General features: G+C 40.2%; 1 protein-coding gene across 2 annotated transcripts; it reads left to right on the forward strand.

The window, feature by feature from the left end:
- Positions 1 to 846: 846 nt before the first annotated feature.
- Positions 847 to 10,207, forward strand: LOC100718172 (zinc finger and SCAN domain-containing protein 23). 2 transcript variants are annotated; one of them, XM_013145073.3, is made up of 6 exons: positions 847 to 973; positions 1,215 to 1,380; positions 1,524 to 1,609; positions 3,408 to 3,889; positions 4,128 to 4,275; positions 4,577 to 10,207. In XM_013145073.3, exons 4-6 carry the CDS (start codon positions 3,470 to 3,472, stop codon positions 5,221 to 5,223), a joined length of 1,215 nt encoding a protein of 404 aa, XP_013000527.2. In that variant the 5' UTR covers positions 847 to 973; positions 1,215 to 1,380; positions 1,524 to 1,609; positions 3,408 to 3,469; the 3' UTR covers positions 5,224 to 10,207. The 2 variants fall into 2 exon arrangements, with proteins under 2 accessions (XP_013000527.2, XP_023417902.2); XM_023562134.2 differs by lacking the exon at positions 1,524 to 1,609 and having other exon boundaries at positions 876 to 1,380.
- Positions 10,208 to 27,367: the final 17,160 nt, after the last annotated feature.

A 27,367-nucleotide genomic window follows, 5' to 3' on the forward strand; every position in this document is an offset into this window, starting at 1 on the left:
ATGGAACAGAAAGATTTGCAATTCTTACCAGCTACTTGGATTCAGATATATTGGTTCTTTCTCTCATTGCTGACCAAATCAAGAAGAGTCTTTATTTGGGTTTTTTAAAAAAAGGATTTATTCAAAACTAGCTCGAAGGAGACAGAAGGGTCTTTTGCCTCAAATCAGGGTTTTTCATGTTAAGGAATAATAGAGCGAGGGGCACAGCGGTATCGCTGCTCTCCACACTTGGGTTACCATTTTGGTCATCTTCAGCGATTTGTCCCTTTTCTTGTGGAAAGGAAACTGGGCTCCAGCCTCCCAGGACAGTGTCTTCACAATCTGTCACAGCTTTAGGGCAGAGGAGAAAGTGTTGGTTGTGTGCTCAGGGAGAAGTTTGGAGAAACTGCTTGTCTTTAAAGAAAAGAGTCTTAGAATTTCATTTTGTACTGCTGCTTACAAAAAGAGCCTGAGTATCTTGTATGAAAAAGCAAGGCACACGAAAACTGTTGGAGATACAGAAACCAACTGACCACATCTGACATTATTCGAGCATTAAATAACGAAGCTAACTGTATTTTTTAAAAATGTATTTTAAAATAATCCATGAGTTCACTGTTATAAAATGAGAGAGGGCCGGGAAAAGGTAACTCTATAGGAAATGACAACTAGTAAGTGTAGGACTGTACTTCGGGTTCTCGTCTGTGGTGTAGATAACTCAGGGTCGTTGGGCGGGTAAACGTGTAAAGTCTCACGTATTTGGCTGCCGCCAGGTCGGTCCCAGCTAGAGCAGGGCTACCACCAACCCCCAGCTACCACAGACGTGCGGACACCTCCGGGCTTCCTAGAAGGGACGCGCGAGAACCGCGCTAGACGAGGTCCGCTTTCGATGACGTATTTCCGGCCTGTGTGGCGCGTCGCGCCCGACGCGGCGGTTGTCAAGACTCCGAGGTAACGCGTCTGGCCGGCTGCGCCTCCGGGGGCCGGCGCCTCGGTGAGCTGCGCCGGAGCCCCGGGGAGGCGCGGCGGGCGGCATCCGCGTGGGGCCTGTGCTGCGGCCGTCCGGCCTGCTCCTGCTGGCTCCCGGCGCTGTTCTTGGACGAACGTTTCCGCGGCCCAGCGCGCCCGGGAGCTCTGTTCCAAGCGCTTCTCAAAGATGCTTCTCACAAGTTCAGGCGATCAGCGCTGTCATGTAGACGCCACCCCAACCCCGCCTCTGCCTTTTTTTGTGACAGCCAAGAAGAAAATGCACCCGCGTTTCCAGGGTTCGCATCCCACAGTCTGCCCCAGGGGTCGCTCTCTGAAAACCGCTGCAAGCGTCCCGCGCCGTCTCAGGATGAGCTTCGCAGCCCGACCCAGGAAGTTGCTTCTATTTGAGTCCGGTGTTCTGTCTTGATACCGGTAGGTTTCCAAATAGGCATCAAGATTAGAGTGCGTATCCGAAAACACGAAAGTGTGCCAGAGGTGTCCAAAAGCCTAATAAAACTGTCATTTGATTTGCATACACTTTTCCCATTTGCCCCCTCTTGTTCTCTGGGCCATAGGAAGAGATTACAGACGTGGGGATAAGGGAAAGCAGCGACTGTTGAGGAAGCCACCATGGTGCCAAAGTGGCTCATCTAGTCATGAGGTTAGTGTGCAAGACGACTTTTAACATTACTGCATTTTGTTGTGTATTCTCAACAGCTCGGAACGTGTCGTTAATTGTCCTCATTTTATACATGAGTTTGTGGCTCAGAAAATGAAGTAATATATCCAAGATTGCTGTGTTGGTCAGAATCCCACAACTAGATCTGCCCACGTTCTCTGCTACCTCATACATATGCCTTCTACCTCTCACATAGCTAGGAAAACTGGGTTCATATGGGTGCATATTTGCGTGTGAATGATTGCAACTGCTTAAGAAAGATCTGCAAAGATCCATTCCAGGCTTATGTATTTCTAGGGAGTAGAATTAGGTGAAGGAATTCTATCTTCCGTTGTATTCCTCGGATATAAAAAAAATGAAAGTAATAATAGCACAGGGTTGGTTTGTGAACTGAGGATAAACAGGAGAACCCAGACAGTTCCTGATGTAGGCTCTGGACGGAGAACATACCAGGGAGGATACTGCCAAGGCCTTGGTTCTGTCTCCTTTCTCTGTTCAAGCCACATGGTTGAAGTGGGTGTTCCTTGAGGATCCAGGCCTGCTTCTATCTCCAGACATTTGCTTTGTCCTTTTTGCAGGGAGCTGTGTTTCTCAATAGCCATGTGACATGCTCCTCCTGTCTCAGCTGTTATCAGCAAAGCCTTCCCTGATTGCCTTGTATAAAGTAGCAATCTCTCTTCCCCTCTTTCTCCTTGTGCCTTACCTTTATTTTCTCAAAAGCATTATCACCACTTTATATATGTATGTTCAAAAAATATGAATATCTAAATTTTAAAAATTTATTAAAATCACTAGTTCACATGTTTATTTTCCTTTTAGAAAATTCCCTTCATTCATTACCAGCATGAATAAGACTGTTCATTGGCCTCAAGTGATCATAGATGTTTGTGTCTTTATTAGCAGTAATTTCTTTTCAAAGAAATGGTCAACTTTCCATCCTCAGAAAGACTCAAGGAGGAACAATTTCCAAAACATAAAGAGAAACAAAAAGCTCAAATTCTACCATTTTAAAGTATTAGAACTCATATTTACTTTACTATTTCTAGGCCAACATCACTGCAGTCAGCAGCCTATGATTCATTTGCCTTAGTACTGTAGATCACTTGATAATTGGTTACTCTTCAACATTTATAAGAAGAGTAACAGTGATTTAGAACCCTTTAGTTTGTTTAGCTGCCAGCGTCTTTGTCCCTTCCCCTTTTTTGTGATCCTACATCTTTGTATCAGGGTAGAAAGATAAGCAGTAGTGATTTTAGAATTCCTCTGACAAATCAGGGCGGCAGGGAACTCATAGATCACGTCTGGTCCCCAGCCCTTCCAGATCTTTCTACTCTACTTTGGTAGGGTAGAAAGGTGCTGGGACTTTGCCCTTCCTCCCCAGGCACATGCTTTTCATTTCTCATTCTGGCTTTTTATCTGCTTGACTTTAACCTCTGCCCTCCATCCTCCATCCATCTTGTTTCTCTTTTCTTTTAAATTCTTAGTTACCACCTGCCTCTACATGGAGGTCTGTCTCCCTTCATGCAGCTAAAAACTTATTCTGAGTCTTACATCTTGCCTTTTAAATGGAAACTCCTAGTGTCCTGGAGGCAGTTTCATTCAGGAAGATCAGAATGGTGTTTCTTTCGGTCCCCTGGAGACTCTGTCCTGTCTGTTTTCCTTCCTATGCCACCTGCACAGTCAGTGTCCTGTGTTCACTGTGTTCTTCGTGAGAAAAAGCAACTGCTTATCACCAGGTTTTCTGCATCTTTGTATTTTTTCCCTGCAAATTATTTTTTAGATCTCAGGATTTCCTGAAGAAAAGTTGAAGGGGGAATTATCAAGAATAGATTGGTTTTTTGAATGGTTAAATCTAAAATGTCCACAGCCTTGGCCCTGCAGGCTACAGGGGCTCCACGAGGACTTTTGGAAGTGAGCGTGAAGGAGGAGAAGAACCATGCCTGTGGTCAAGAATCTGACAGGTCAAGGAAGACCTTTGAAAGCAGGGAGATCTTCCGAAGACACTTCAGGGAGTTCTGCTATCAGGAGACCCCGGGACCCCAGGAGGCGCTGCACCGGCTCCGAGAGCTCTGCCACCAGTGGCTGCGGCCCGAGACCCACAGCAAGGAGCAGATCCTGGAGCTGCTGGTGCTGGAGCAGTTCCTGGCCATCCTGCCTGCAGAGCTGCAGGCCTGGGTGCACGCACAGCATCCAGAGAGCGGGGATGAGGTGGTGACTGTGCTGGAGGACTTGGAGAGGGAGCTGGACGAGCCAGGAGAGCAGGTGGGAAGATGGGGGAACGGGGGCTTGGGCCTGTAGCACATATAAGAGGTTTCAGTGCAACAGGAGAAAAAGAAAAGACTTTCTTTATGCCTGACTTGATCTGCTCTAGGCACTGAATCTCTGCACCTTTTTATTTTGTTTGCTGGCTTCTTGGTTCTTTTCTAGCCGGTGGCCCTGAGGAGCCCCCTTTTCACTATCCTCCGGTACTTCAGTCTCAGCTGTCCTTGGTTTCCACCAGGTCCCAAGTCCTACTTATGAGCAAGAAGAGGTCGTGAGGCAGAAGGCAACTCAAGGAACAGACCAGCTGTCCCCATGCAGCCAGTTCCCGTGCTCAGAAGAGCAGCTGCAGTGTCACATGCTAGAGGCGCGCCCAGTGCAGGAGAGCGGTGAGGAGTCGCAGCTTCATAGGGAGCCCACCCCAGTCCCTGAATGTTCGTGCACTCGGCCATTCACTCAGCGTCTGCCTTGAGCCAGGCTTGGCGCCAGGCGCCGTGCAGACTGTGATGAGCAAGGCAGACCTGGTCCCCACTCCTGCGAAGTTTACATCTGCGAGAAGCAGGTGTCAGACAAGTGTCTCCTCCCGGAGGTGTGGATAGACTTGTTTTAGCCTGGGAAAATACTCACTGACTGGATTGCTGTTTCTCTCTTTGGAAAGATAACGTGCTTGCTGTCCTTTTATTATTTCAGGTAGCGAGGCTGGGACTCGGAATGTTGAGTTCGCACCAGTGGAGGAGAGCTCTAAAGAAATAAAATTTCCTGTGGAAGGACCTGGAACTCTCAGCAGTGGTACCACTCAGGTGCCTGAATGCGGAGATGCCTGTGGCCCAGAGGGCAGACTGGGCAGGCACCGGGTAAGCTCCTCAGCAGCGGAGAGGCCTCACGTCTGCAGGGAGTGTGGGAAAAGCTTCACGCAGAACTCCATTCTCGTGGAGCACCAGAGGCGGCATACGGGTGAGAGGCCCTATGTGTGCGGTGTCTGCGGGCGCGCCTTCAGCCAGCGCTCCGGCCTCTTCCAGCACCAGAGGCTGCATACTGGGGAGAAGCACTACCAGTGCCGTGTGTGCGGCAAAGCCTTCAGCCAGAACGCCGGGCTGTTCCACCACCTCCGCGTCCACACTGGAGAGAAACCTTTCCAGTGCAGCCAGTGCAGAAAGAGTTTTAGCCGCCGCTCTGTCCTTGTGAAGCATCAGAGAATTCACACTGGAGAGAGACCTTATCAATGTGGAGAATGTGGCAAGAGCTTCTTTTACCACTGCAACCTTGTCCAGCATCGGAAAATCCACACTGGAGTTGAGCCTGTGGGCTCCTTGGAGCAGGCAGGGCAAACTCTCTGAGCCCAGACCCCAAGGCAAGGTCGCAAGGGCACGGTTTCTTGCTTGGCCCCTGAGAGAACAATCATAATTTCAGGTAGTGAGGCTGAATAGAAAACTACAGGGAATACCAGGAGAAATTCCTTTAATTTTAGGCTAAAAGAAAGCATAATTAAATGCATCTGTCAAGGTCTCCATGTCAATGACAGCCACAGCTTTGCAATGGCAAATCTTAGTTCTTCATCATAATACATGCTTCGATCTACACACATGTGCAAGAAGTTTCTGGATTCAGGAACACTACATCTTTCTAATTTTTAAAAAAAAAGTTTAAAAACATATGCAACCTGAGTTCAAAATCATATCAAAGGTAATTTACTGAGTATTACAAATTAATTTTAAAATCACAGTAAAATTTACATGAGCTGACTTTTTTTCCATGTACATATAATTTGCATTTTAACCTACAGAAGGAGGCACATGGTGCCTCCCATGCAAATGTATAAAACCTCTCCTTGTTGATTTCTACTCAGCCTTCAGTCAGGAACGAGGACATGGAGCAGCCTCATTACTGGCAGCTCCCTGACTGCTCGCAGGCAGCAGTGATGGGAAGACAGATCTGCACAGCGACCAGGATACTTCACTAAAAATAGGCTATTGCAGATCGTTATTTTAAAAACTTTAGTTTCCTTGCATTTTTCCTGTAACATAATAAAAATGGTTAGTTTTTGCCTTTTGCTTTCTTTTTTCTTTTCTTTTTTTTTTTTTTAAACCGGTACCAGGGATCGAACTCACGACCATGCGCTTGCAAGACAGGCGCTTATCACGACTTCCGGGAGAACATGGCGGACAGATAACAGCAACTACCGGAGGCTCTCTGAAAGACTCGGCTCAGAAGCCAGGAATGGTGCGGACTAAGGAGACATAAGCAGGTGGAGATATGCTCTGCTGACTCAGGAACGAACTGGGCTGAGAGAAGCCAACTTGGAATGCAGTCCTGGTGCTAAAACAGGAACAGAAAAGCCTCGGTGTGGAGGCTGGACCCCACGCCATTGTAAGCCGCGATTTGGGTTTCCCGCCGCACGGCGGCTGGCTGCCTCTACAGTGGCTCGGCAAGGAGAGAGACGCGCAGAAGCTCTGAGAACGGCAATCTGCGAACGGCAGGGAGGCGTGCACTGACTTGTGGTGAGGTGAGTGAGAGAAACTGACACTCTACCACAGTTTGACTCCAGCAGAGGACTTTCTGGGCCCGAGCAGTCCTGCGGGAGCAGGGCGCTGTGGCGACTCCAGCCACACATCCCCCTCTCGGGCGGGATTGGTGAAAAGTGCCTGGCCTGTGTGACGCTGCCAGCGGACCTGGTAGGCTGTCCCAACCCAGATCCCAGAGCCTGACGGTGGCCGGGAGGGGAGACGCGTAGGCTGCCTGGTCCGTAACTCCCTGGTGCGCAGTGGTGAGCGGGAACACCTAACTGGCGCAATTCGATCAGGCTGTGGCTGACTGGGAGAGAAGCTGGGCCTCTTATATAAGCTTGCATATATAAGGAACAGAGAAGAAGAGGCAGCATGGGAAAAGGCAGCAACAAGAAAGGCTCCTCGGCCCCCAATTCTGAGAAACAGGCAATAGCAGACACCTTACCAATATACATAAGGCACCATATAGAGAGCCTCAGACCAATTCAGGAATGAAGTTATCAACGACCTGAAGCTAGAAGTAGGCAGAATAATTAGAGAAATGCTAAGTACCACCCAAGAAAAAACAGGTGGTGGAATGGAAGAACAGAAAAAAAGGGGAGAATTGTTTGATGGAGAAAACAGAGAAAGCATAGAATACATGAAGCAGGTTCAAAGGCACTACCAAGATACTAAGAAGTCTATAGAAGACTGGCATAACAGCTTGAAAGAAACTAAGGACAGACTATCTGAACTGGAGGGCAGACTTGTAATATGGGAGAATGAAATGAAAAACTTCTTAAAAATAACAAAGAAACAAACAGCAATAATACAAAGACAAGAAGATGATAAGAGGATCCATAACTTAAGGATTAAGAACATAAAAGAAGAAGTAGGGACACAAACAAGTGAACTACAAAAGCTACTCACAGAAATAATCCAGGAGAATTTTCCTAATTTAGCAAAAGGTAAAGATACTCAGATGTATGAGGCATACAGGACCCCAGCTACCTACAACCCAAACAGAGCAACACCCAGGCATATAATAATAAAAATTCCAGAAATTCAATACAAGAACAGAATATTAAAAGCTGTAAGAGACAAGAAACAGACCACTTACAAGGGAACACCCATCAGAATTACAGCAGATTTCTCTGCACAAACCATCAAATCACGAAGAGCGTGGGGGGAAATAATTCAAGCTTTGAAAGATAATAATCTCCAGCCAAGATTGAGATATCCTGCACAACTGTCCCTGGAAATTGATGGAAAAACAAGGTGCTTCCAGGATAAAGAGGAACTGGGGGAATTTGCAACCACCAATTCAACTCTAAAGAGAGTATTGCAGGATATTCTAAAAAAAGAAAAATACAAAGAATCCAGAAATAATAGCAGAGAGGCCACAACGAATGGAGCAGAGAACAAAATGAAGAAGACAAACTGATAGCTACTGACAGAAAAAGAGCTCAACAGAAATGAGGCAGAGAAGATTGGATGATAGGAACAGCTTTTTTGTGGAGAAAATGACATCTTAATAGGTAATACTGATTTAGTATCATCTTGTTTTGAAGTCTCATCTAGCTTTTGTCCTTCTGTCTCCAATGGTCTAAATAGGCTGTATCTTATTGGATTTTATTATGTACGATAGTATAAGCAAAAACCTTTTAAAGACAAGGAGATTATACAGAAACCATTGTTCATTTTCTGTTAGTCGATTCTAAATACTCTGTAATGCTGTCATTCTCTTGAATGGTTTTACATTGTTTTGATATACTTAATGCTACAGTATACGAAGTTGTACTCAAGGATTTCAAAGAAAGACAATATGGTAACTACTTTTAGGTTAGGATTATCTGGTGGTGAAACACTATTCTGCTTAAATGGTTATGTTTTGATCTGCGCTGTTTTGTTGTTATGCCCTCTTTTATCTCAATCTCCACTCCATTATTTACTTTTTTATCTTTATCCTTTTAATTAAAGGAAAAAAATAGCAGGATATATTATAGTAACCCACTTTGACTTTTCATTACCTTGATTTAAAGCCCTGTATTACTCTCACCATCTGGTTTTTAACTGATGTTCCCCTATTCTGTTTTGTTGGATAGTATCAGGTTCGAAAGTTTAGGCATCAGCTGTAAAGATAATGAGATTCATTATGACGCCCATTCTTGTTGACTTTTATCTACTTTTGAAGACCTACAATGTCTCCAATGTTTTGGTTTTGTCGGTTTTATTCTTTACTGTTTTGTTCAATTGTATTATAACTAACGATATAGGCAATTCTATTAGAGATAGCGGGAGGCATTATGGTAACCATTGTTGATCACCTTGTATTATGTTTTTACATTATCTATTATGTCCACCCTTTTGACTTGACCGATTCTGTTCTGTTATGTCACATTTGGTTTTACTCTCTTCCAAAAAAGTAATAAGAACTGTGGGAGCAATGAAACCCAAAATGTGTAATAGTCATGGTACAAAAGAGAGGAAAAGAAAGTGCTCCAAACTATATAACTGCATGTATATTTAAGTGTATAAGATAGAAAATGATATCACAGAGTTTTATTGGATCAATGAACAGAACTGTTTGCAGTATCATTGATGGAATGTCCACTTTACAAGCTTTAATTTTGTGACTTGAACAATTATTTCTAAGATGACAAGATGTAATCCATTAACTAGTGATTTCCTACTGTTCATTTTTTTTTTCTGTAAATCTGTATAACTTGTACCCTTTCCCTGCTTTTTTTTTTCTTTTCTCCTTAAATAAAATTAAAAAAAAAAAAAAAAAAGACAGGCGCTTATGCTGCAGAGCTAAATCCCCAGCACCAGCTTTTTTCTTTTCTTTCTTTTTTGGCAGTGGTCATAGGGATGAACTCAGGGCCTGGTGCATGGTAGGCAGATATTGTACCACAAGGCAGTATCTCCAGCCCACTGTTCAATCTTTTGTTTCAAAAGTCTCAGCTTTCCAAGAGTAGAGAGAAAAGTGTGGTCCATCGTGCATGTTGGTTGCTTCTGTCTGCAGTGCTGGGGGTGAACCCAGTGCTAGATGAACTACTCTACCACAGAGCTACGTCGCTAGCCTCTTTAACATCCACATTTCTTGGAACTCTTTGTTGTTGATTACCAGCAAGGTCATACATACAAAATTAAAGTTTCTTTCCCTTGCCTTTAACTGTTTATAAAACTTCTGTGTGTATTTGCGTACCAGGTAAGTGCTCTATTGAGCTACACCCCTCTACATAGAGCTCTACAAAGCTTTATGCTAGACTCGGGAGACAATGCAGTGGAAACCGTGTAGTGATAGCAGTTTTGTTTGTAAGACCAAATACACAGCAGTTAAGTTAAGGATGATAGAATCTAGCTGGATGTAGTGGTACCTCCTTATAATCCTCGCACTGTGTGAGGCTGAGGCAGGATGATCACAAGTTCAGGCCAAAGCTGGGGAAGTTATTAAGACCCTACCTCAAAACAAAAAATTGAAAAAGGGTTCCGCATATAATTTGATGCAAACAGCCTGGATTTAATTCTCACTACCTTAAAAGAAAAAAAAAATCCTAGCAAAATTACTGAAAGACAATAATGATCACTTCTGCATGCCCTTAACTGACAGGGAGAGGAAGCTTTGGGAAGTTACTGTCTGAAATCATGCAGCCAGTTGAGAGCAGAGGTGGGACTCGAACCTTGCCTCCTAAGTCCTAGGGCCAAGCTCTTTCTGCTGTCATTGGAAGTGTTATATCACCACACAGGTGGTACAAGAACATGGGACATAGAAGATTACAAGTCATTGAGTTCAACACCTCCCATTTGTGTTTAATAAAAGTACACCTCTAATTTCCAGGTGGGTTCAGGAACAGTTCTTCCTGCTTCTTAAAGCATTTTATTTCTTTTTGGAGTGATCGTGTATTTCTAACTTACTGTTATCTGGTGGGACTTTTTAAAAATATTTTACTCGGCTCAAAAAATCAAAGCAGTATAAAAACGTCTCCATCTTTTCCTTTATGAGTATCTATTTTATTAGTTTCTTACATTTTAAAATTTCTGTGAATATAAGAAAATACAAATATGTAATCTTACTTCTTCCTTACACAGAAAGATGTCTACTTACACTCTTCTGTGCCTTAGTGTTTTCATGAAAGAATGTATCTTTAGAGATTTCTGTATCATAACAGAGAATTTCCTTATTCTTGTTATAAGTAATATTTCATTTGTTGGTACTCCATAGTTTAGTAAATCATGTAGGCAGAAAATCATTATTTAAACTGTTAGATATTTGGTTTCATTCTCCCCAGCTTAGTCATAATCACATTCTTTCCAATCCAAAGCAAACTCATGTTTTCACATGGGTAAGAAAACAGGGTTTGGGCAACTAAAATTTCACATAATTGTAGAGAGGAATGGACAAGTGAAGGGTGGTGTTTTTCAGCTCAGTATATTTGATTTTGTCATGTATTCATACAACATTTCAAACTATTCATGTCATTACTGGTGGCTTATTGTGGGTATTATTTTTTTTAAATCAAATGTCCTCTAAATTATCTACAATAGAAATATATACAAATTTTAGAGTAAAGTGAAGGAAAATAAAGTAGAATTAAATATGAAGTAAAAACCAAGTAATATGTATATTATACAGTATTACAATACATATGCCATCCTGAGTTGATAAAACATGTTACAGTTTGGATAATCTCATTACATCAAGTCTTAAAAGATTTAAAATATGAACCAGACTTCTAAAAGAAGTGTTTCCAATGGGGTTGATTTTTTTTTATACATGCAACTGGTCACTGGATATTTCTTTTTAACACCTTTTCAAAAATTCTCATTTTTCTTAACTGATAAAATGGTAAGATGCAGTAAGTGTTATGTATGTAGAGACAGATGCACCACTTAGAATGCATTGATTCTTAACATGATTTAAATAACAACTTACCAAAATAGCTTCCTTTGATTTCTTATACTAACTGTGCTATTTGCATGCTAGTTATTTTATCTAGGATGCACCATCCTCATTGGATGAGAAGTAATATTGGACTTAATGGGTAGCGTGACCTGTAGAACTTAGCTATTTCTGTGATTATTTCATTTCTCCCTGGCTAAAAGTTCTCAGTTCTTTCCCTTTCACATTTCTGAATTTTCCTTCTCTCTCCTCCTTTTCTCATCCTTGCTGTTTGATTCCACTCCTGAAGCTTCAGTATTTTCCTGACTCAGTACCTACCTCCCACCTCCCAACTCTACCATGTGTTCAGTCTCAAAGAGCAGAGCAGGCAAAGATCTGTGGTGAACCAGATACGGCAAGTTCTGACTGAAATCCAGGTAAGTGTACCCATTGGTTCTTGTGGATTATCTAGTACCCTCTGAACAGTGCTGGCTGAGAACCTTGCAGCCACACACTGCTCGATGCCTTTGGCACTCTCTGTCATTGATTTAAGGTGAGAGCTTGAGCATCAAGTCTCTGTCTACATTTTCTCTATGTGGTGATATTTTTCCTTTAACATTTATAGGGGAAGATTGTTTTATACTTTTCCAAAAAGAGAAAAATTATCTCTGAGGAGACTTTAAAAATTTTTTTTTGTTTAGTTTTTTTGAGACAAGGTCTCACTATGTAGTTCAGGATGGCCTTGAACTCACTGTAGGGCCAGGTTTGTCCTCATGGTGATCCTCCTGCCTCAGCCTCTCCAGTGCTGGGATTACAGATGTGTGCCACCATGCCCACTATCTGAGGTGGTTATTATAATATATATCAAGTCAAAGTGTTACAGGAAATAGTCCCTTCGGAGGTATTTTAAAATATATATCACTAAATGTTGGCTAGATGCTGGCAGATAGCTGAGGAGGGGTAAAGTCCCTGGGGAAGGAGCCAGCAGTGTTCTGGCACAGGAAGTGGCGTGACGCTGCCCCCATCCAAGAGAGGCTCAGGAGCCAGCACTTCCCTTTCCTTGTGGGCCGTGGAGCTTCTGAAAGGGTGTGCAGAAATGGCAGAGGGCCTTGGACACTGGCCATGAGTTTACTCCATGTTCAGTAAGAGAACATTTGCTTTAAAAGATATGTTTTGTAGTTTAGTCCATTTCCCACCTACACAAGTAAAGCACAAAATACTTAAGGATTTGTAGTCATCCTTTATTTTCACATTTAAAAAAATTTAAAATGAACTACGAAGAACATAGTGAAACAGAGTTAGAGCCTTGAGACAGTTTTAAGCATCTGTAAATGAAAGCAACAACACAAGTGGGAAGAAAAGAACAAAATAGGAGAACACAAAAGGATTAGACAAAGGACACAATTAGATGCCAAAAATCAAGCTAACAAATGGCAACCAAACTGGACATGCGGTGCTGTCCCTCCCACATTTCCTGGAAGTCTCTCAGCTGCTTGAGGGCACAGGTGCTGTTGTGTGAGGCAGCCAAGTGGGATCCTTGTCCTTTACTGCTGCTTAGTCTTTCCATAAATGGAAGCAGAAGTCACAGACCGACTTTGGGCCCATCCCCAGCTTTCCGTGCAGTGATGTGCCCTGCCCTAGAACAAACGGGGTGGTTTGTCTGCAGTGTAGCATTGAGCTGGGGATAGGGCACAGGCCTGTAACCTGAGCCTGAAGGATTTCAAGTTTGAGGTCAGCTTGGGCAAATTAGCAAGACTTTGTTCAAAACTAAAAAATGAAGGAGATGGGGACGTAGCTCTGCACAAAGACCCTGGGTTCAATCCCCACTGCAAAATAAGAGGGAAAAAATAAGCAGTTTCCTGCACTCTACCCCAGAAATAGTGAACCCATTTCTGAGTCAGGGCTTCGGATGGGGGTGGAGGCCCTGCATTTTAACTGGCATGCCAGGATAACTTTATTGCCCAACCTGAGACTAAGTATATTTATACTCAGACAGCAGTCATAAACCAGAAATACACAGTTGTCCTATTTTTTGCAATAAGAAATATTCTTTCCAATAAGGAGACAGGAGACAGAGAACGAAAAGAATGTTAACTTAGGGAAACTAAGGCAGAGGCCCTCACGGCACCCCTGATGCAAGCAAGCAGGCCCACCGTGCCCTTGTAGCACCCCTGAAGCAAGCAGACCCCATGCCACTCACACAAGTGTCTTATAGTTCAAAAACAAGACCCCCAGAGCTCCCAACTTGGTGTCCAAAAATGGGGCAAGACATGTTTTTAAAAGCAGCGCTGATTTATTTTATCTTGGGCCCAGCGACACAGTGCAGTTGGAGTTTACAAAAGCTGTGTGTCTCCCTCAAAACTTTTTAGACTTTTTGTAGAAAGCATGATTTACAAAGTAAGGGGTTATGGCCGCAGGTCAGGAAATAAGAAAATCCTTGATCTGCTAAGGAATGAGGAAGATCTTTGTTTCCTTTTGCAGAGGACAGAGAAGTCTCTCAGGAATTTACAATTCTTTGTCAATTTATTTTAGCACTCAATTTTAGATAATATCTGTCATTTGCAGAGGGCAGCAATGGTTAACCTATCAATTAGGTCAGATACCCAGGAATTTACAGTCCTTTGCAGAGGGGAGCAATGATTAACATATCAATTAGGTCACCCAAAAAAATGGCACATACAGAACAGTATGATGACACTACAGGTACTTTGGTCATATAACTTGAGCATAACACAAACATAACAAATCTCTTTTTGTTAGTGTATAATAAGTGCAGCCATTCACCAACTACAACTGGGTCTACATTTCACTTCACCTTGGCAGAGGGCAGCAGAGGCACTGATTAACTGATGAACCTAATCCTGGACAAGGACATCTGGAGGGAAAAGGTGAGGCTGGAGGACCAGTGGACCAAAGGAGAAAGTGCAGACCTGGGCAGCAGCTTCAGGGACTTCATGTCACCCTCCCCAGGTGGCTGGGTGAGGCCCCTGGGGAGAAGGACTGGGCTGGGCATAGGCCCCAGGGGAAGTATTAGCTCAGGCTGGGCAGGAGACAGGCCCTGGCCTGTGAATGTATGTCCCGACAGGCCACTCCAACTCCTGCCTGCAGCCACGTTCAGAAGAAATCAGGTGATCACGTTTGCCAGTGTGAGCAAGGATATGCCTTGGCCTGGGCGTAACTCAGTCTGAAAGGAGTACATAGAGGGGCCTCTAACACAGAGGAGTCACCTCAAAAATTCATAGGCTGTAAAGCTTGGCCAAGAAATTCGTGACTGATGGATTCCATGACTGAATAGCCTGATTGAAAAATAGAACATTTTCATTAACTGTCCTTCAATTTTTCTATTTTTAATTATTTTTCTCTTTCATTCACTAGTTTTAGTGGATGTTGGGGGTTTTAAGTTACTTTTTTCACTTTAATGTCTTTTCTCATTCTCTTTACCTTTTCAACTTTTTCTACCTTCTGCCTTTACCTTTCATTTTCTGTATTTCTGTTTTTTCTTGTTTTCTGTTGTGATGAGAGCAAAAGCAAAGATCAATGGTTACTCAGATCTAGAAGGCACTGCTGAAAAGTACACATTAACTAAGGAGATCTCCATATTGGTAAAAAAAAAAAAAAAAAAGTTTGCCACTATAATCAACCTGTAAGCCTTAACACAAAACAAAAAGTAGAAACAAGGAAATACATGTCCCCCTAAACTCCCAACCCCACCCAAAGCTACTACTCCAGGCATAAACGGGAAGGAAACCACAAGCCACACAGCCAAGTTATTTGAAAGTACAGCACAGATAACAGATCAGTAAGGTGCTTGGCAAGCTTCCAGAAGGTATAAGTAAACAGTTAATGGGGCAAATAAACAAAGTGATCAGCAACTACAGAAGACTCAAAGAGTTAGCAGAGCTAACAAGATGATACAAAACATGAATAACCAGCATAAGAAAAAAAAAGTCCATAAAAAGGTCCAAATAGAAACGCAAGAAATTAAGAGTTTCCTTGCAAGTAAGGTTAGCAAAAGTCACCAGTGTAAGGCTCTAATGTCAGAACTAGAAGACAGGCCTGTTGTCAGTGACCAATTAATGAGAAATACCTTCAAAATAACAACATGGAAAATAGTTCTAATAAATTCTAAATGATTCAAAGATGACTAATTGGAATTAGAAAAATCAGAAGGCAGCACAAAAAATTGTTTACTGCTATCAGAGTAGAAAACTATCCAAATAAGGGAAAATAATTTAACATATAGATAATTGAGTCATATAAAAGCTGAAATAGCCATGGTCAGTAGAAAATCGTTTATGACACACAGCTGAAACCCGATACAAGAGCAGAATCTTCAAGTAATTAGAGAAAAGCAATGAATCATTTATAAAGGTGAACCCATTAGAATGACAGCAGATTTAACACAAGGCTTAAAGGCCAGGAGAGCTTGGAGTGAAATATTCAAGCCCTAAAAGAAAACAACAGGCTAATATATCCTGCAAAACTATTTTTCTAAATTGATGGAGAAATAAGATATTTCCATGATAAAGAGCACCTGAAGAAATACACAACCACCGAACCAGTACTACAAGAAATTTTCAAAGATACAGACAATGAAAGTAATAAGGAAAATATGTCTATTAGAATGATTCCATGAGGCAGGTGAGCAGTTAAGTTGAAGGGAAAAGATAGGGAATCAACAACAGGAAAATCAGACAATGACAGAAATAAATCAGTACCTATCAGTAAAAGTGCTCAACACGAATGATCTCAGTGCCCTAGTCAAAACACATAGTTTGGCAGAGTGGATCAAGTAACAAAATCCAATAGTATGCTGTATATAGGATACACAATTTAACCCCCAAAACCTCATGGGTTATATATCAAGGGATGGAAAATAATATTCCATGCAATGGAAACCCAAAAAAGGATAGGTATAGCTGTTCTATATTCAGACAAAGTAAACTTAAGAACTGATCAAAATAGGCAAATAAGGTCACTACATATTGGTTAAGGGAACAATCTAACAGTAAGATTAACAATCATTAACATACATGCACCAAACAACTGCACTCAACTTCATAAAACAAGTAGTACTGGACATAAAAAGTCAGACAGACCAAGGCAACTACAGTGGAGGACCACAATAACCTGAAAGCTAGCATTACTCCAATTCTACAGCCAGACAAGGTTCTAACCAAAAAAGATAACTAGAGACCAATCTTTTTAATGAATATAGATGGAAAATTCCTTGACAAGATATTGGCAAACAACACAACAATCATTAATCTGGCCCCTATGGATCCTTCAGGAAACAACTATATTAAAGTTGTGCACAAAAGTTGCAAACTGTCAAGGTCTTTCTCAGGCTTCACAAAAGCCCCTTTAGACTCAAACAATGACATCTGTATGTTTTAACCTTTATGGAAAAGTATAGCATTAGCCTGAGGGAGCAAAGAATGGTTTTTGTAGCTATTCTCACCTTGTCCTGTTTTCGTCCTCATTGATGCAGTGCCGTCTCTACTGGGCAGCAATGTGTTTTCAGAAAAGTCTGAGTGCTGAGAACTTGTCAATAGGGTGGGGTATTCCATCATACACTGGAGAGGAAAGGGCCGTGGATGAACTGCTTGCAGACAGAAGGTGAGCCATTCTAAGCAAGGATCCAGGACAAATGGGGACCATACCCTAAAACTGTCATAAAGAATCAAGTCTAAAATACAGACTTGCTGTGGGCTACAGTTCCAGTGCCAGAACACCATGCAGCTATGTGGGCCACGGGATTTAGGACAGCGAAGACAATCCTGGCTCCTGGCCTTCCTGCAGCTGCCTTGGATGGCACAGGTCAGAAATCAGCATGTGTGGACTTGATAATCGAGAGTCAAAATCTGAGGACCAGTCAGGAAGCTGAGGGTTGGGAAGGCTCCAGGTCTGGGAAACAGTAAGTCGTGCCTTTTCTATTAAACAGGAGTGTTTCCATCTTAGATTCTAGCCCATCCTAGATAGCCCTTCCTGAACACACTAAGTAACAGAAAATTCCAACCCAGTTCCAATTCCTAGAAACACAGCTACAAACCAAAGATAAGTTTATCACAGACCAAAGACTTTCTGGATTCCACATTCTCCTCTGCTCTGCTCTCCTTTCCTCTCAGTGACCCCTCAGAGTTCCTTAGTGCCATCTGAGTTAGCCAATTGGATTAGATTGTGAACCTCCAAACCAACCAATAGGAAAGAGGTCAGCCACTTGCCCTGCCTTAGGTATAAAAGGTCCAAACCTTTTGCCCTGGTACTTAATGCTTGCTTCCTCTCTTGCCACTTGTCTGAGTGCATTCTTCTGGCACCTACAATTTGAGTCTGAGGGCTTATTTCCAACATGGAGAGAAAGGAGAGAAGCCATCCTGGACTGTGGGACACACCGTAGATGACCATACTTTGCTGTATTGTTATGCAAACCTTGGAGCTTGCCTCAGTTGCTAAGGGACCCCATGCACTAATCACTGAGCTGCTGAATTCTCCAGCTTCCTAGGGAGGCAGTCAAAGCCGGAAACTGTGCCTTGAAACATGATGACACACTTCCGGTTTCCACTGTGGGGTTGCTGCCAGTGTCTTTTCCCTCTCCTGTGTTTTAGGCTCTAATAGTGATGCAGAACTTAGGACCAGACCAAATAGAGACATGGCACCAGAAGGACTTTAGAAGGCAGCTTTATTACACTGGTGGGCTGATGGGAATCTCAGTTCCAAATCATCAACAGTGATGAGAGTTTTCCAGTTATTTGTATTTGTTTCCAAAAGGAAGTACAAAAGGCAGATAATATGGTTGGTTATACATGTCTTTGTCATTAATTTTTTTTTTTTTTTTTGTGATTGAACTCACGAACTTGTGCTTCCCAGGCAGGCGCTTACACCACTCAGCTAAATCCCTGGCTGTCTTTGTCATTAATTGCTAGGCAAAATTTACTCTTACAGAAATGGCAACTAAATAAGATTACTATCATACAACAGAGAAAATTCATTACTGTTTGAGACCAGGCAGAGATGTCCTGGCAGTGATAAGTCTCTGCGACTCAGAAGCAAGAGAAACTTTCCTTCTTGGCAGAGCTATGCTTATCTTGCAGCTGGCACCCAGAACGTCCAAACTTGTCAGGGTTGTAGCTCTCTAATCACGAGAGCAGGTTGTGTCTCCCAGTTTCACCTTTGAACACTGTTAGAAATATATTTAGTATTAAAACTATGTTTTAAATTTTTCTCTGCATTAAAATAGCTTGTACAGTAGGGGATAACATGGTATGATGGAATAGAACAGCAATAAAAACAAATTAACCATTTATGGTGGAGTCTGTGCCTAGATCCCTAATCTCCCAAATAAGTGCACGGCGAAGGCCCACATGAATGAGATAAGCATTATGATCTTTAGAGCTCCAGGAGGACCAAAATCCTCTGCAGAGTTCATAACCCTGATAGCTGAGACAGCCCAACTGTCTCTGGGCAGTCCATATTTATTCAAAACAAGAAAGGGGTTGAAGTGGAAAAAGCAGAAAACCTGAGCAGGATCTCAGGAGGGGATCAAAGACCCCTCAGAGCAGCAGAAGATGCAAATCAAGTAAAACTGCCCTAGAAGAAAGTCTCCAAGTGTCCTCACATGGGGCCTATCTTGTCCCTGTGGCACCTCTGCATTCTCAATTCAGCCATGTCCAGGCCATGCCACAGCCCTGCACGTGTATTCAGCTTTAAGGCCTCCAACACACTCATACATGGAACAATTTGAATGATGCTTCAGGGAATTATGCTGAGTGGAACAGCCAATCTAAAAAAGATACATGCTCTGTGATTCTATTTGTAAACATTCTTGAAAAAGTTACAGAAGAATAGAATAATCGTTTCCAGGCATGAAAGATGAGGATAAGAGGGAGGTGCTGTACACAGTGATGGAGATGTTCTATGTGGTGATTGTATCAATGTAATATTTAGGTCATGATACTGAGTTTTTCTTTTAAGATGTTACTGATTGTGGGAACTTGGTGTATATGATACCTTTTGGTACACTTCTTACAACTATCTATGGATCTGTAATTATCTCAAAATAAAATTCGACTCATGCACAGTATGCACATATTGTGGCATAAGAAGTTAAGAGTCAAAATTTGTTTCTATAAATCAGGTATTATTGGAACAAAAAAGGTTTTATCTGTAGTAAAGAAACAATTTCAATTGATTAGTAATTTAATTTAGTTGATTAATTCTGTCTGCAACCTAAAATCCCATTATAGTTTTTTACTTTAAAGAGAATAAAACAAAACATAAAAAAGCAGATCAGAACAAAACAATGCAAGCAACACAGGACTTCAAAACAAAAGACAACAGGAAATCAACAGTGACTACCATAATGTCTCTTGTTTTCTTCAAAATAATTATCCATATCGTCACACACAATGAATTCAAACAAAACAAAATAGTATAAAACAAATCAAAACAAAATAATGAAAACATTATGGGCCTTCAAAACCAGACAACAGGGACCAGGGATTTAGCTCAGCGGCTCAAGTGCTTGCCTGGTAAGTGTGAGGTTGTGAGTTCAATCCCTAGTACCAAAAAAACAACCCCAAAAACGAAAATCCCCCCAAAAATAGACAATAGGAAAATCAACAATGGCTACCATAATATCTCTTATTCTCTTCAAAATAGCTTTTCATACTTTTACATGTTGAAATCAAATATTATAAAGCAAACTAAAATCAATCAAAACAAAGAATAAAAGCATTACTGGACTTCAAAACAAGATATAGGAAATCAGCAATGGCTACCATAATGTCTCGTTTTCTTCCAAGTAGCTGTTCATACTATCATACATAATAAAATCAATTCTTGTAAACTCTTTAGGAGGAGTTCTAGGCATGTATAAGCCTATACATGTACAACAATCCTTTCAGTATTAGAGGGAAAATAAAATATAAGAAAAACAACAAACAAGAGACAAATAACAATAATAAAGAGCCCAAAACAATAACAATATAGGCTTTCAAAACAAGGTGGTAGGAGTATAACAAAGGTTGTTATTCTGCGTAGTTGTGTTCAAAAGACTTACTCAGATTACCAGATAGAGACATGCAAAATTGATTTAATCCTATCAATGTTAACTGTTCCAAGAACTAATAGAACTAGTAGTACAACCACCTTAGCTATCTTAAGTACATATATACAAATTTATATCTTTTTTTCTTTTCCCTTTCTTCTTTTTCCTTTTCCTTGAGTTTTTTTCCCCTTTGAGCAATTTCTTACCCTTTCACAACGTTTATTGAAGATTTTGTATCTTATTTACTCTTTCAGTTTCTTATACTACGGAGACAATATGGTATTTACACATGTGAATTTGATTTATTTCACTTATGAGTATGGCCTCGAATCACATCTATTTACCTATAAACACCTCAATGTGATTCTTCTTTGTTTCTGAGTAGTACTCCATTGTATAAAAATACCACAACTTTTTTATCTATTCCTCATTTGATGGACATTTAGACTGTTTCCAAGATCTGGCTATTACAAATTGTGCTGTTATAAACATTGGTGCACATATATCAGTGTATGTTTTCAGTTCCTCTCGGAAAATGCTTAGAAGTGGAATACCTGGGTCAAATGAGACATCCAACCCCAGCTTTTTGAGGAAACTCCACACTGATTTCCACAGTAGTTGCACCATTCCACACTTCCACCAACAGTGCAGGAGAGTTCCTTTCTCCCCACAGCCTCTCTAGCATTTTTTATTGGCAGTTTTCATGATCCTGTCCATTCTTTCTTGAGTGAGATGAAATCTCAGTGTTGTTTTAATTTGCATTTCTCTAATGACCTATGATGCTGAACATTTTTTATGTATTTATTTGCCATTTATAGTTCTTCAGCTGAGAAGTGTGTATTCATCTCATATGCCCATTTTGAATAGGGCCTTTGAATTGTGGGGGCCTGGTTTTTAAACTGTCTTTATAAAAGAGGCTATTTTTCTTCCAGTGAACATGTTTGGCCCCTTTGTCAAAGACAAGGTGTTTGAATGTGTTTGTAGTTGTGGTCATATCTTCTAATCCATTCCATTAATCTTCAGGTCTGTTTTTATTCCAGTACCATGTTAATTTTTATCACAGTAGCTTTGTAGTATAACTTCAAGTCAGGGATTCTGATGTCTCCTGCCTTGCCTTTGTTGCCCAGAATTGCCTTTGCTATTCTAGGTCTCTTCTGGTTCCAGATGAATTTTAGGAATGATTTCTCTAGATCTATGAGGTATGCCAATGGTATTTTGATTGGAATTGCATTAAATCTGTATAAAAATTTTTTGGAGAATGGCCATTTTCACAGTGTTTGTTTTTCCTATCCATGAACAAGGAATGTCTTTCCATCTTCTGAGATCCTCTTCAATTCCTTTTTTTTAGAGTACTGTAATTTTGACTGAATAGGTCTTTTACTTCCTTTGTTAGATTGATTCCTAAGTATTTCATTTTTGGATGCTATTGTGAAGGTTTCTCTTACTTCTCTTTCAGTGAGTTTGTTGTTTGTGTACAGGAATGCTATTGACCTTTGAATGCTGACTTTGTATCTAGCTATATTACTGAATTTGCTTATTGTCCCGGCCTGCAAGTGAGTCAATGCAGATGCTAGAGGGGCTGTGGGGATGAGAAGAGACAAGAGACGTGAAGAATGGAGACAAGACAGTGCTCTGATCAAGTCTCATTTATTCAAAGAAAGAGTAACAAATATATAGAGTATTGGGGGAGGACAGAGTTGGGTTCTGAGATGTCAGCAGGTAACTTAGCAACAGTGGCAAGACCGGGGGGGGGGGTTTATAGAGTAATTCAAATCTCCCATGCAGGGCTCATAAAGCGGGCTGGTTTGCATAATCCCTGAATGGGCCAAACCATAGGGACCTGTGACCTAAGGAGAGACAGGCTACCCACAAGGAGAGAAGCTTAACTACCAAATGGTAACTTAACTCCTAAACTCCTAGAGATTAAGGTGGCTGTTGTCTGTTAATATAAGGTGGCAGCCAATTATAGGGCTTTCCACAGATCATTACATCTAGAAGTTTTTTCAATGGAATTTTGGGTGTCTTTTATGTATAGTATCTTGTCAATAATAATTTGACTTCTTCCTTTCCTATCTTTATTCCTTTTATTTCTCTCTCGTCTAATTTCTCTGGCTGTTTGCAGCACTATATTGAATAGGAGTGGTGATAATGGACATTCTTGTCTTGTTCCTAATTTAAAGTGAAAGCTCAGCTTTTCAGGTTTTGACCACTTAATGTGATGCTGGCTGTTGGTTTGTCATAGATAGTTTTTAACAGATTGAGGTAAAACCATCTATTCCAATTTTATGCAGGATTCTTATCATGAATGAGTGTGGGACTTTATCAAAAGCTTTTTATTTTTCTATTAAAATGATCAATTGATTCTTTGGCATAGTGATATGGTATATTATATTTATTGATGTGCATATGTTGAACCATCCCTGTATTCCTGGGATGAATCCCACTTGGTTGTGGCATATAATCTTCTTGATGACTTGCTTATTTTGTTTGCCAGTATTTCACTGAGGATTTTTGCATCTATGTTCATGAGGGAGATTGGCCTGTAGTTCTCCTTTTTGGTTGGGTCTTTCTCTGGTTTTAGTATTAGGGTAATACTTGCTTTCCGAAATGAGTTAGGGAGAATTTCTTCCCTTTCAATTTCAGTGAAGAGTTTGAGGAGTGTTGGCATTAAGTCTTCCTTGAATTTCTTGTACAATTCCACAATGAATCCATTAGAACCTGGGCTTTTCTTTGTTGGTAAGGTTCTAATCACATTTTTCAATTTCATTATCTGAAATTGGGTTATTCAGCAGTTTTACATCTTATTGATCCAGCTTTGGTAGTTTATATGTTTCTAGGAATCTGTCCATCTCTTCTGTGTTATCAAACCTAAGAAGTAAATGTTTTCAAAGTAAATATGGATAATCTTCAGATTATCAGGATTTGTAGTGATTTCACTCTTTTCATTCCTTATTGAATGAATTTGAGATTTTTCTTTCCTTTTTTAATAAGCTTGGCTAGGAGCTTATCAATTTTATTTACTCTTTTGAAGAACCAACACTTTGATTCATTATTTTTAAAATTTTATTTTGAACGTAGTAAAATACAACAGAACGAGACAGAATAAAGCCAACTAAGATTGTACAGTGAAATTGGTACAGAACTTCATAGCAGGTTACCGGGATAACAGTAATAGGTATCACAGTATATTTCGTTATCTTTACCATAGTTGTTCTTTCAGTCACGTATATCACAATAAAATGAAATACAGAACATTATAGAACTTATCAAAACAGAATATTGAATAGAGCAGTTTCATTAATCAGAATAGAGCAAAACAGTAATAAAAATATTTGCCTTCAAAGAGATGGTAGAAAGAAATCCCCCTTATTTGCTATGGTCAACCTCCCAGGAGATGCTCAGATTTCTGGTTTCCATTTGCCAATGGGGGGACAGGAGAAGTGAGGTAAGGGTAGTGGGATGTTTGACTCTAGGCTGTATACCACTAGGTTCACTATTGCTTAGCAGGGAGGCAGGCTGGTTGCTTGGTTTCCCAGCATCCTAAGTTCCAACATGGTTTGGATCTCAGAAGACATTGGTGGTTTTCCCCCTGGAGGGGCTGTAGTCTGCCATACTGCAGTCACTTATCAGGGAGGGGAGCTATTTGCTTGGCTTCCCAGCATCCTAAGTTCAAACATGGCGTGGATCTCAGGAGACACTGGTGGTTCTCCCCGATAGGGCCACAGTCTGCCACACTGCCGATTCGTTATTTTTTGTACTGGTTTTTTTTGTCTCTATTGTGTTAATCTCTGTCCTGCTCTTTATAATTTTCTACCTTCTTTTGGCTTTGGGCTTGACTTGCTATTCTTTTTCTAGATGTTTGAGGTGTAGCATCAGGTTATTTTTGTTGGTTCTGTTTTCCTGATGGGGGAATTTACCACAATAAATTTCCCTCTGAGGACTGCTTTTATTGTATCCTACAGGTTCCAGTAAGTTGTATTTGTATTTTTGTTTCCTTGTAGATATTGTTTAATTTCTTCTGTAACTCACTGATTGTTCTGAGTATATTATTTAATTTCCATGTGTTAATGGAGTTTTTGCAGTTTCTTCTGTCATTAATTCGTTTCATGGCACTATGATCAAATAAAACATGGAATCATTTTGATTCTTTTGCACTTACTTAAGCATGTTCTGTGGGTTAGTATATGGTCTATTTTGGAGAATGTCCCGTGTGCTGCTGAGAAGAATGTAAATTCTGATGTTGTTGGGTGGTACACTATACATCCACCAAGTCCATTTGTTCACAAATGTGATTCAGTTCTGTTATTTCTTTGCTGATTTTTTGTCTAGTTGATGTCTCTGTGTCAATGGGATGTTAAGGTTTCCCATTATAATTGTTATCACTTATTTGACTTTTCATTTCTATGAATATTTGTTTTGTACAGCTGGATGTGCCCATATTTGGTGCATATATATTTAAGACTATTATCTCTTCCTCTTGGTGTTTTTCCCTAGCCAGTATGTAATGACCTTTATCTCTTTTGATCATTCTTGGTTTGAAATTCACATTGTCTGCAAACAGAATAGCTATCCCTGCTTTTTGTGTGTGTGCCTACAGCACAAAGTATTGTTTTCCATCCTTTGACTTTCAGTCTATGAATTTCCTTTTGGGTTAGAAGGGTTTCTTTTACACAGCATATGATTGGATGTTGTTTCTTGATCCATTTTACCAACCTGTTTCATTTAATTGGTGAATTAAGGCCATTTATATTAATGGTTATAATGGATACATATTGGCTTGTTTTTGTTATCTTTCTGCTGTTGATTCTTTAACTTTCTCCACTGTTCATTTACCTAGCTTGGTGGATTTTCCTGCTGGTGTTCTTGAAGTCATAGTTATATTTACGTGGAATATCTCTCAATGTTCTTTGCAAGGTTGGTTTGGTGGTCATGAAGTTCTTCAGATGCTGTCATTGAAGTATCTTATTTATTCATCACTTCTGAAAGGTATTTTTTCAGGGTACATCAGTCTGGGTTGGAAGTCATTTTCCTTTAGAATTTGAAATACTTCACTCCATGCTTTTCTTGACTTGTGTTGAGAAGTCTGCTGTGATTCTGATGGGTTTTCCTTTATAGGTGATTTATTTCTTTTCTCTAACAGCTTTTAGTATTCTGTTCTCAGGTTGAATTTCTGGGATGGTGATTACATGTCTGGGTATAGATTTATTTTGGTTATGGCTAATTGGAATTATATATGCTTCACTTATCTGTATGTCAGTTTCCTTTCCCATGTTAGGGAAATTTTTGGCTATTAATTCTGTAAATATTGTTTTTATATTATTTATGTTGTCTGTTGTCATTTTTAGTTGACACCTATTAATATTACATTGTTTTTCATTGCATCATCTTGCAACTGTTGAATTATTTCCTGTTCCTTATTTTAAAAAAACAACTTTCCTTCCCTGTTTACTAGCTGAAATCTAGACTTTGAAGTCTGAAAATCTATTTTCATATCTGTTGAGGTGGTTTTGCCAGCTTTCAATGGCATTTTTGACTTCCTGAATCTCTTTGAATGTTTTATGCATTGTGTTTCTTATACTGTTCATTTAAGGCTTCCATCTTTTTGCAGTGCTCCTCTATCTTTTAAGCTATGTCTTCTTTGGATGTGTTCAGCATTTCTTTTATTACATTTATGATTTCTTATTTTACCTGGGAGATTATTTCTGATCTGAAATGCATTTACTTTTATTGTTTTCTTTTTTTTTTGGTACTAGAGATCAAACTGACAACCTCACGCTTGCCAGGCAGGCGCTTATGCTGCTGTGCTAAATCCCAGGCCCCAGTCTGTCATTTGATGAGTTGAGGCCATTAACATTGATAGAGATGTGCTGGTTATTTACTGTCATTGTCTTCTTTATCTGTTGGTTTATAACTTATTTTACTTTTTTTGATGTTTTGTGTTTTTTATCCACTGATCTGACTAGTTTTCTCTGTGTTTTTAGGTGTGTTTTAATTTTATGTATCTGTTGAGACTATTCTTGAATATTTTTTCTAGAGCTGGTCTTTTTAATGCAAATACCTTGTTTCTCCATCTATTTTGAAGGATAGCTTTACAGGCTAATTTAATCTGGTTTGGAAATTATTTGCTCTTAAGGTTTGAAATACTTTACTCCAAGGTCTTTTGACCATTAAGGGTTTCTGTAGAGAAGTCTGCTGTGATTCTGATTGGTTTACCTTTACATGTAATTTTTTGTTTTTCTCTGCCTTCCCTTACAATTCTGTTTTTTGCCAGGTGTGGTGGTGCACCTCTGTAATCCTAGTACTGAGAAGGCTGAGGCAGGAGAATTGCTGCAAATTCAAGGCCAACCTGGGCTACATAGTGAATTCAAAGCCAGCCTGATGAATATAGTGAGATTCTGTCTCAAAATAAAAATATTTGGGCTGGGGATTTAGCTCAGCGGCATAAGCGCCTGCCTTGTAAAGCAGGCAGTCGTGAGTTCAATCCCCGGTACTGATAAAAAGGAAAAAGAAAAAAAATGTTAAAAAAAAAAATATATATATATATATTTAAAAATAAAATAAAATTTGAGTTTTTTGCTGTATATCAGTTTATTTAAAGATGATATGCCTTGGTGAACTCCTCATTTTGTTGTAATTGTATGGTCTTCTATAAGCATGACTTACTTTAAAATCTTATATTTGGAAAATTTTTATTCAGTAATTTCTGTAACATTAGTGAATCCATCTGTGTAATCCTCAAGCATTTTCTCTAACTCTGATTAGCCTTAATCTTTTTGTTGCCATCTAGTAACTGCTGAATGGTCTTCTTTTGATCACTTACTTTCTTTTTGAGTTCTTTATTGTAATTCACTATTTTGTCCTCCTTATCAGATACTCAGCCTTCACAATGTTTTTTTTTTTTTTCTTTTCTGGAATGTATGAATTTTATACTTATTTTTATTCCAGGTCTTTCTGTATGATATCTTTTATAGGATTTTAATGTCTTTCCTGAATCTGTCAGTCAAGTTTTGAACTATCTTGAATAGCTCATCCAATTTTTTATCTGTTTTTCTAAAATTCACCATGGGCAT

This window comes from Cavia porcellus, unplaced genomic scaffold (genome assembly GCF_034190915.1).
Source record: "Cavia porcellus strain 051 isolate PalLab524CR breed Dunkin Hartley unplaced genomic scaffold, mCavPor4.1 scaffold_13, whole genome shotgun sequence".
NCBI classification, from domain to species: Eukaryota; Metazoa; Chordata; class Mammalia; order Rodentia; family Caviidae; genus Cavia; species Cavia porcellus.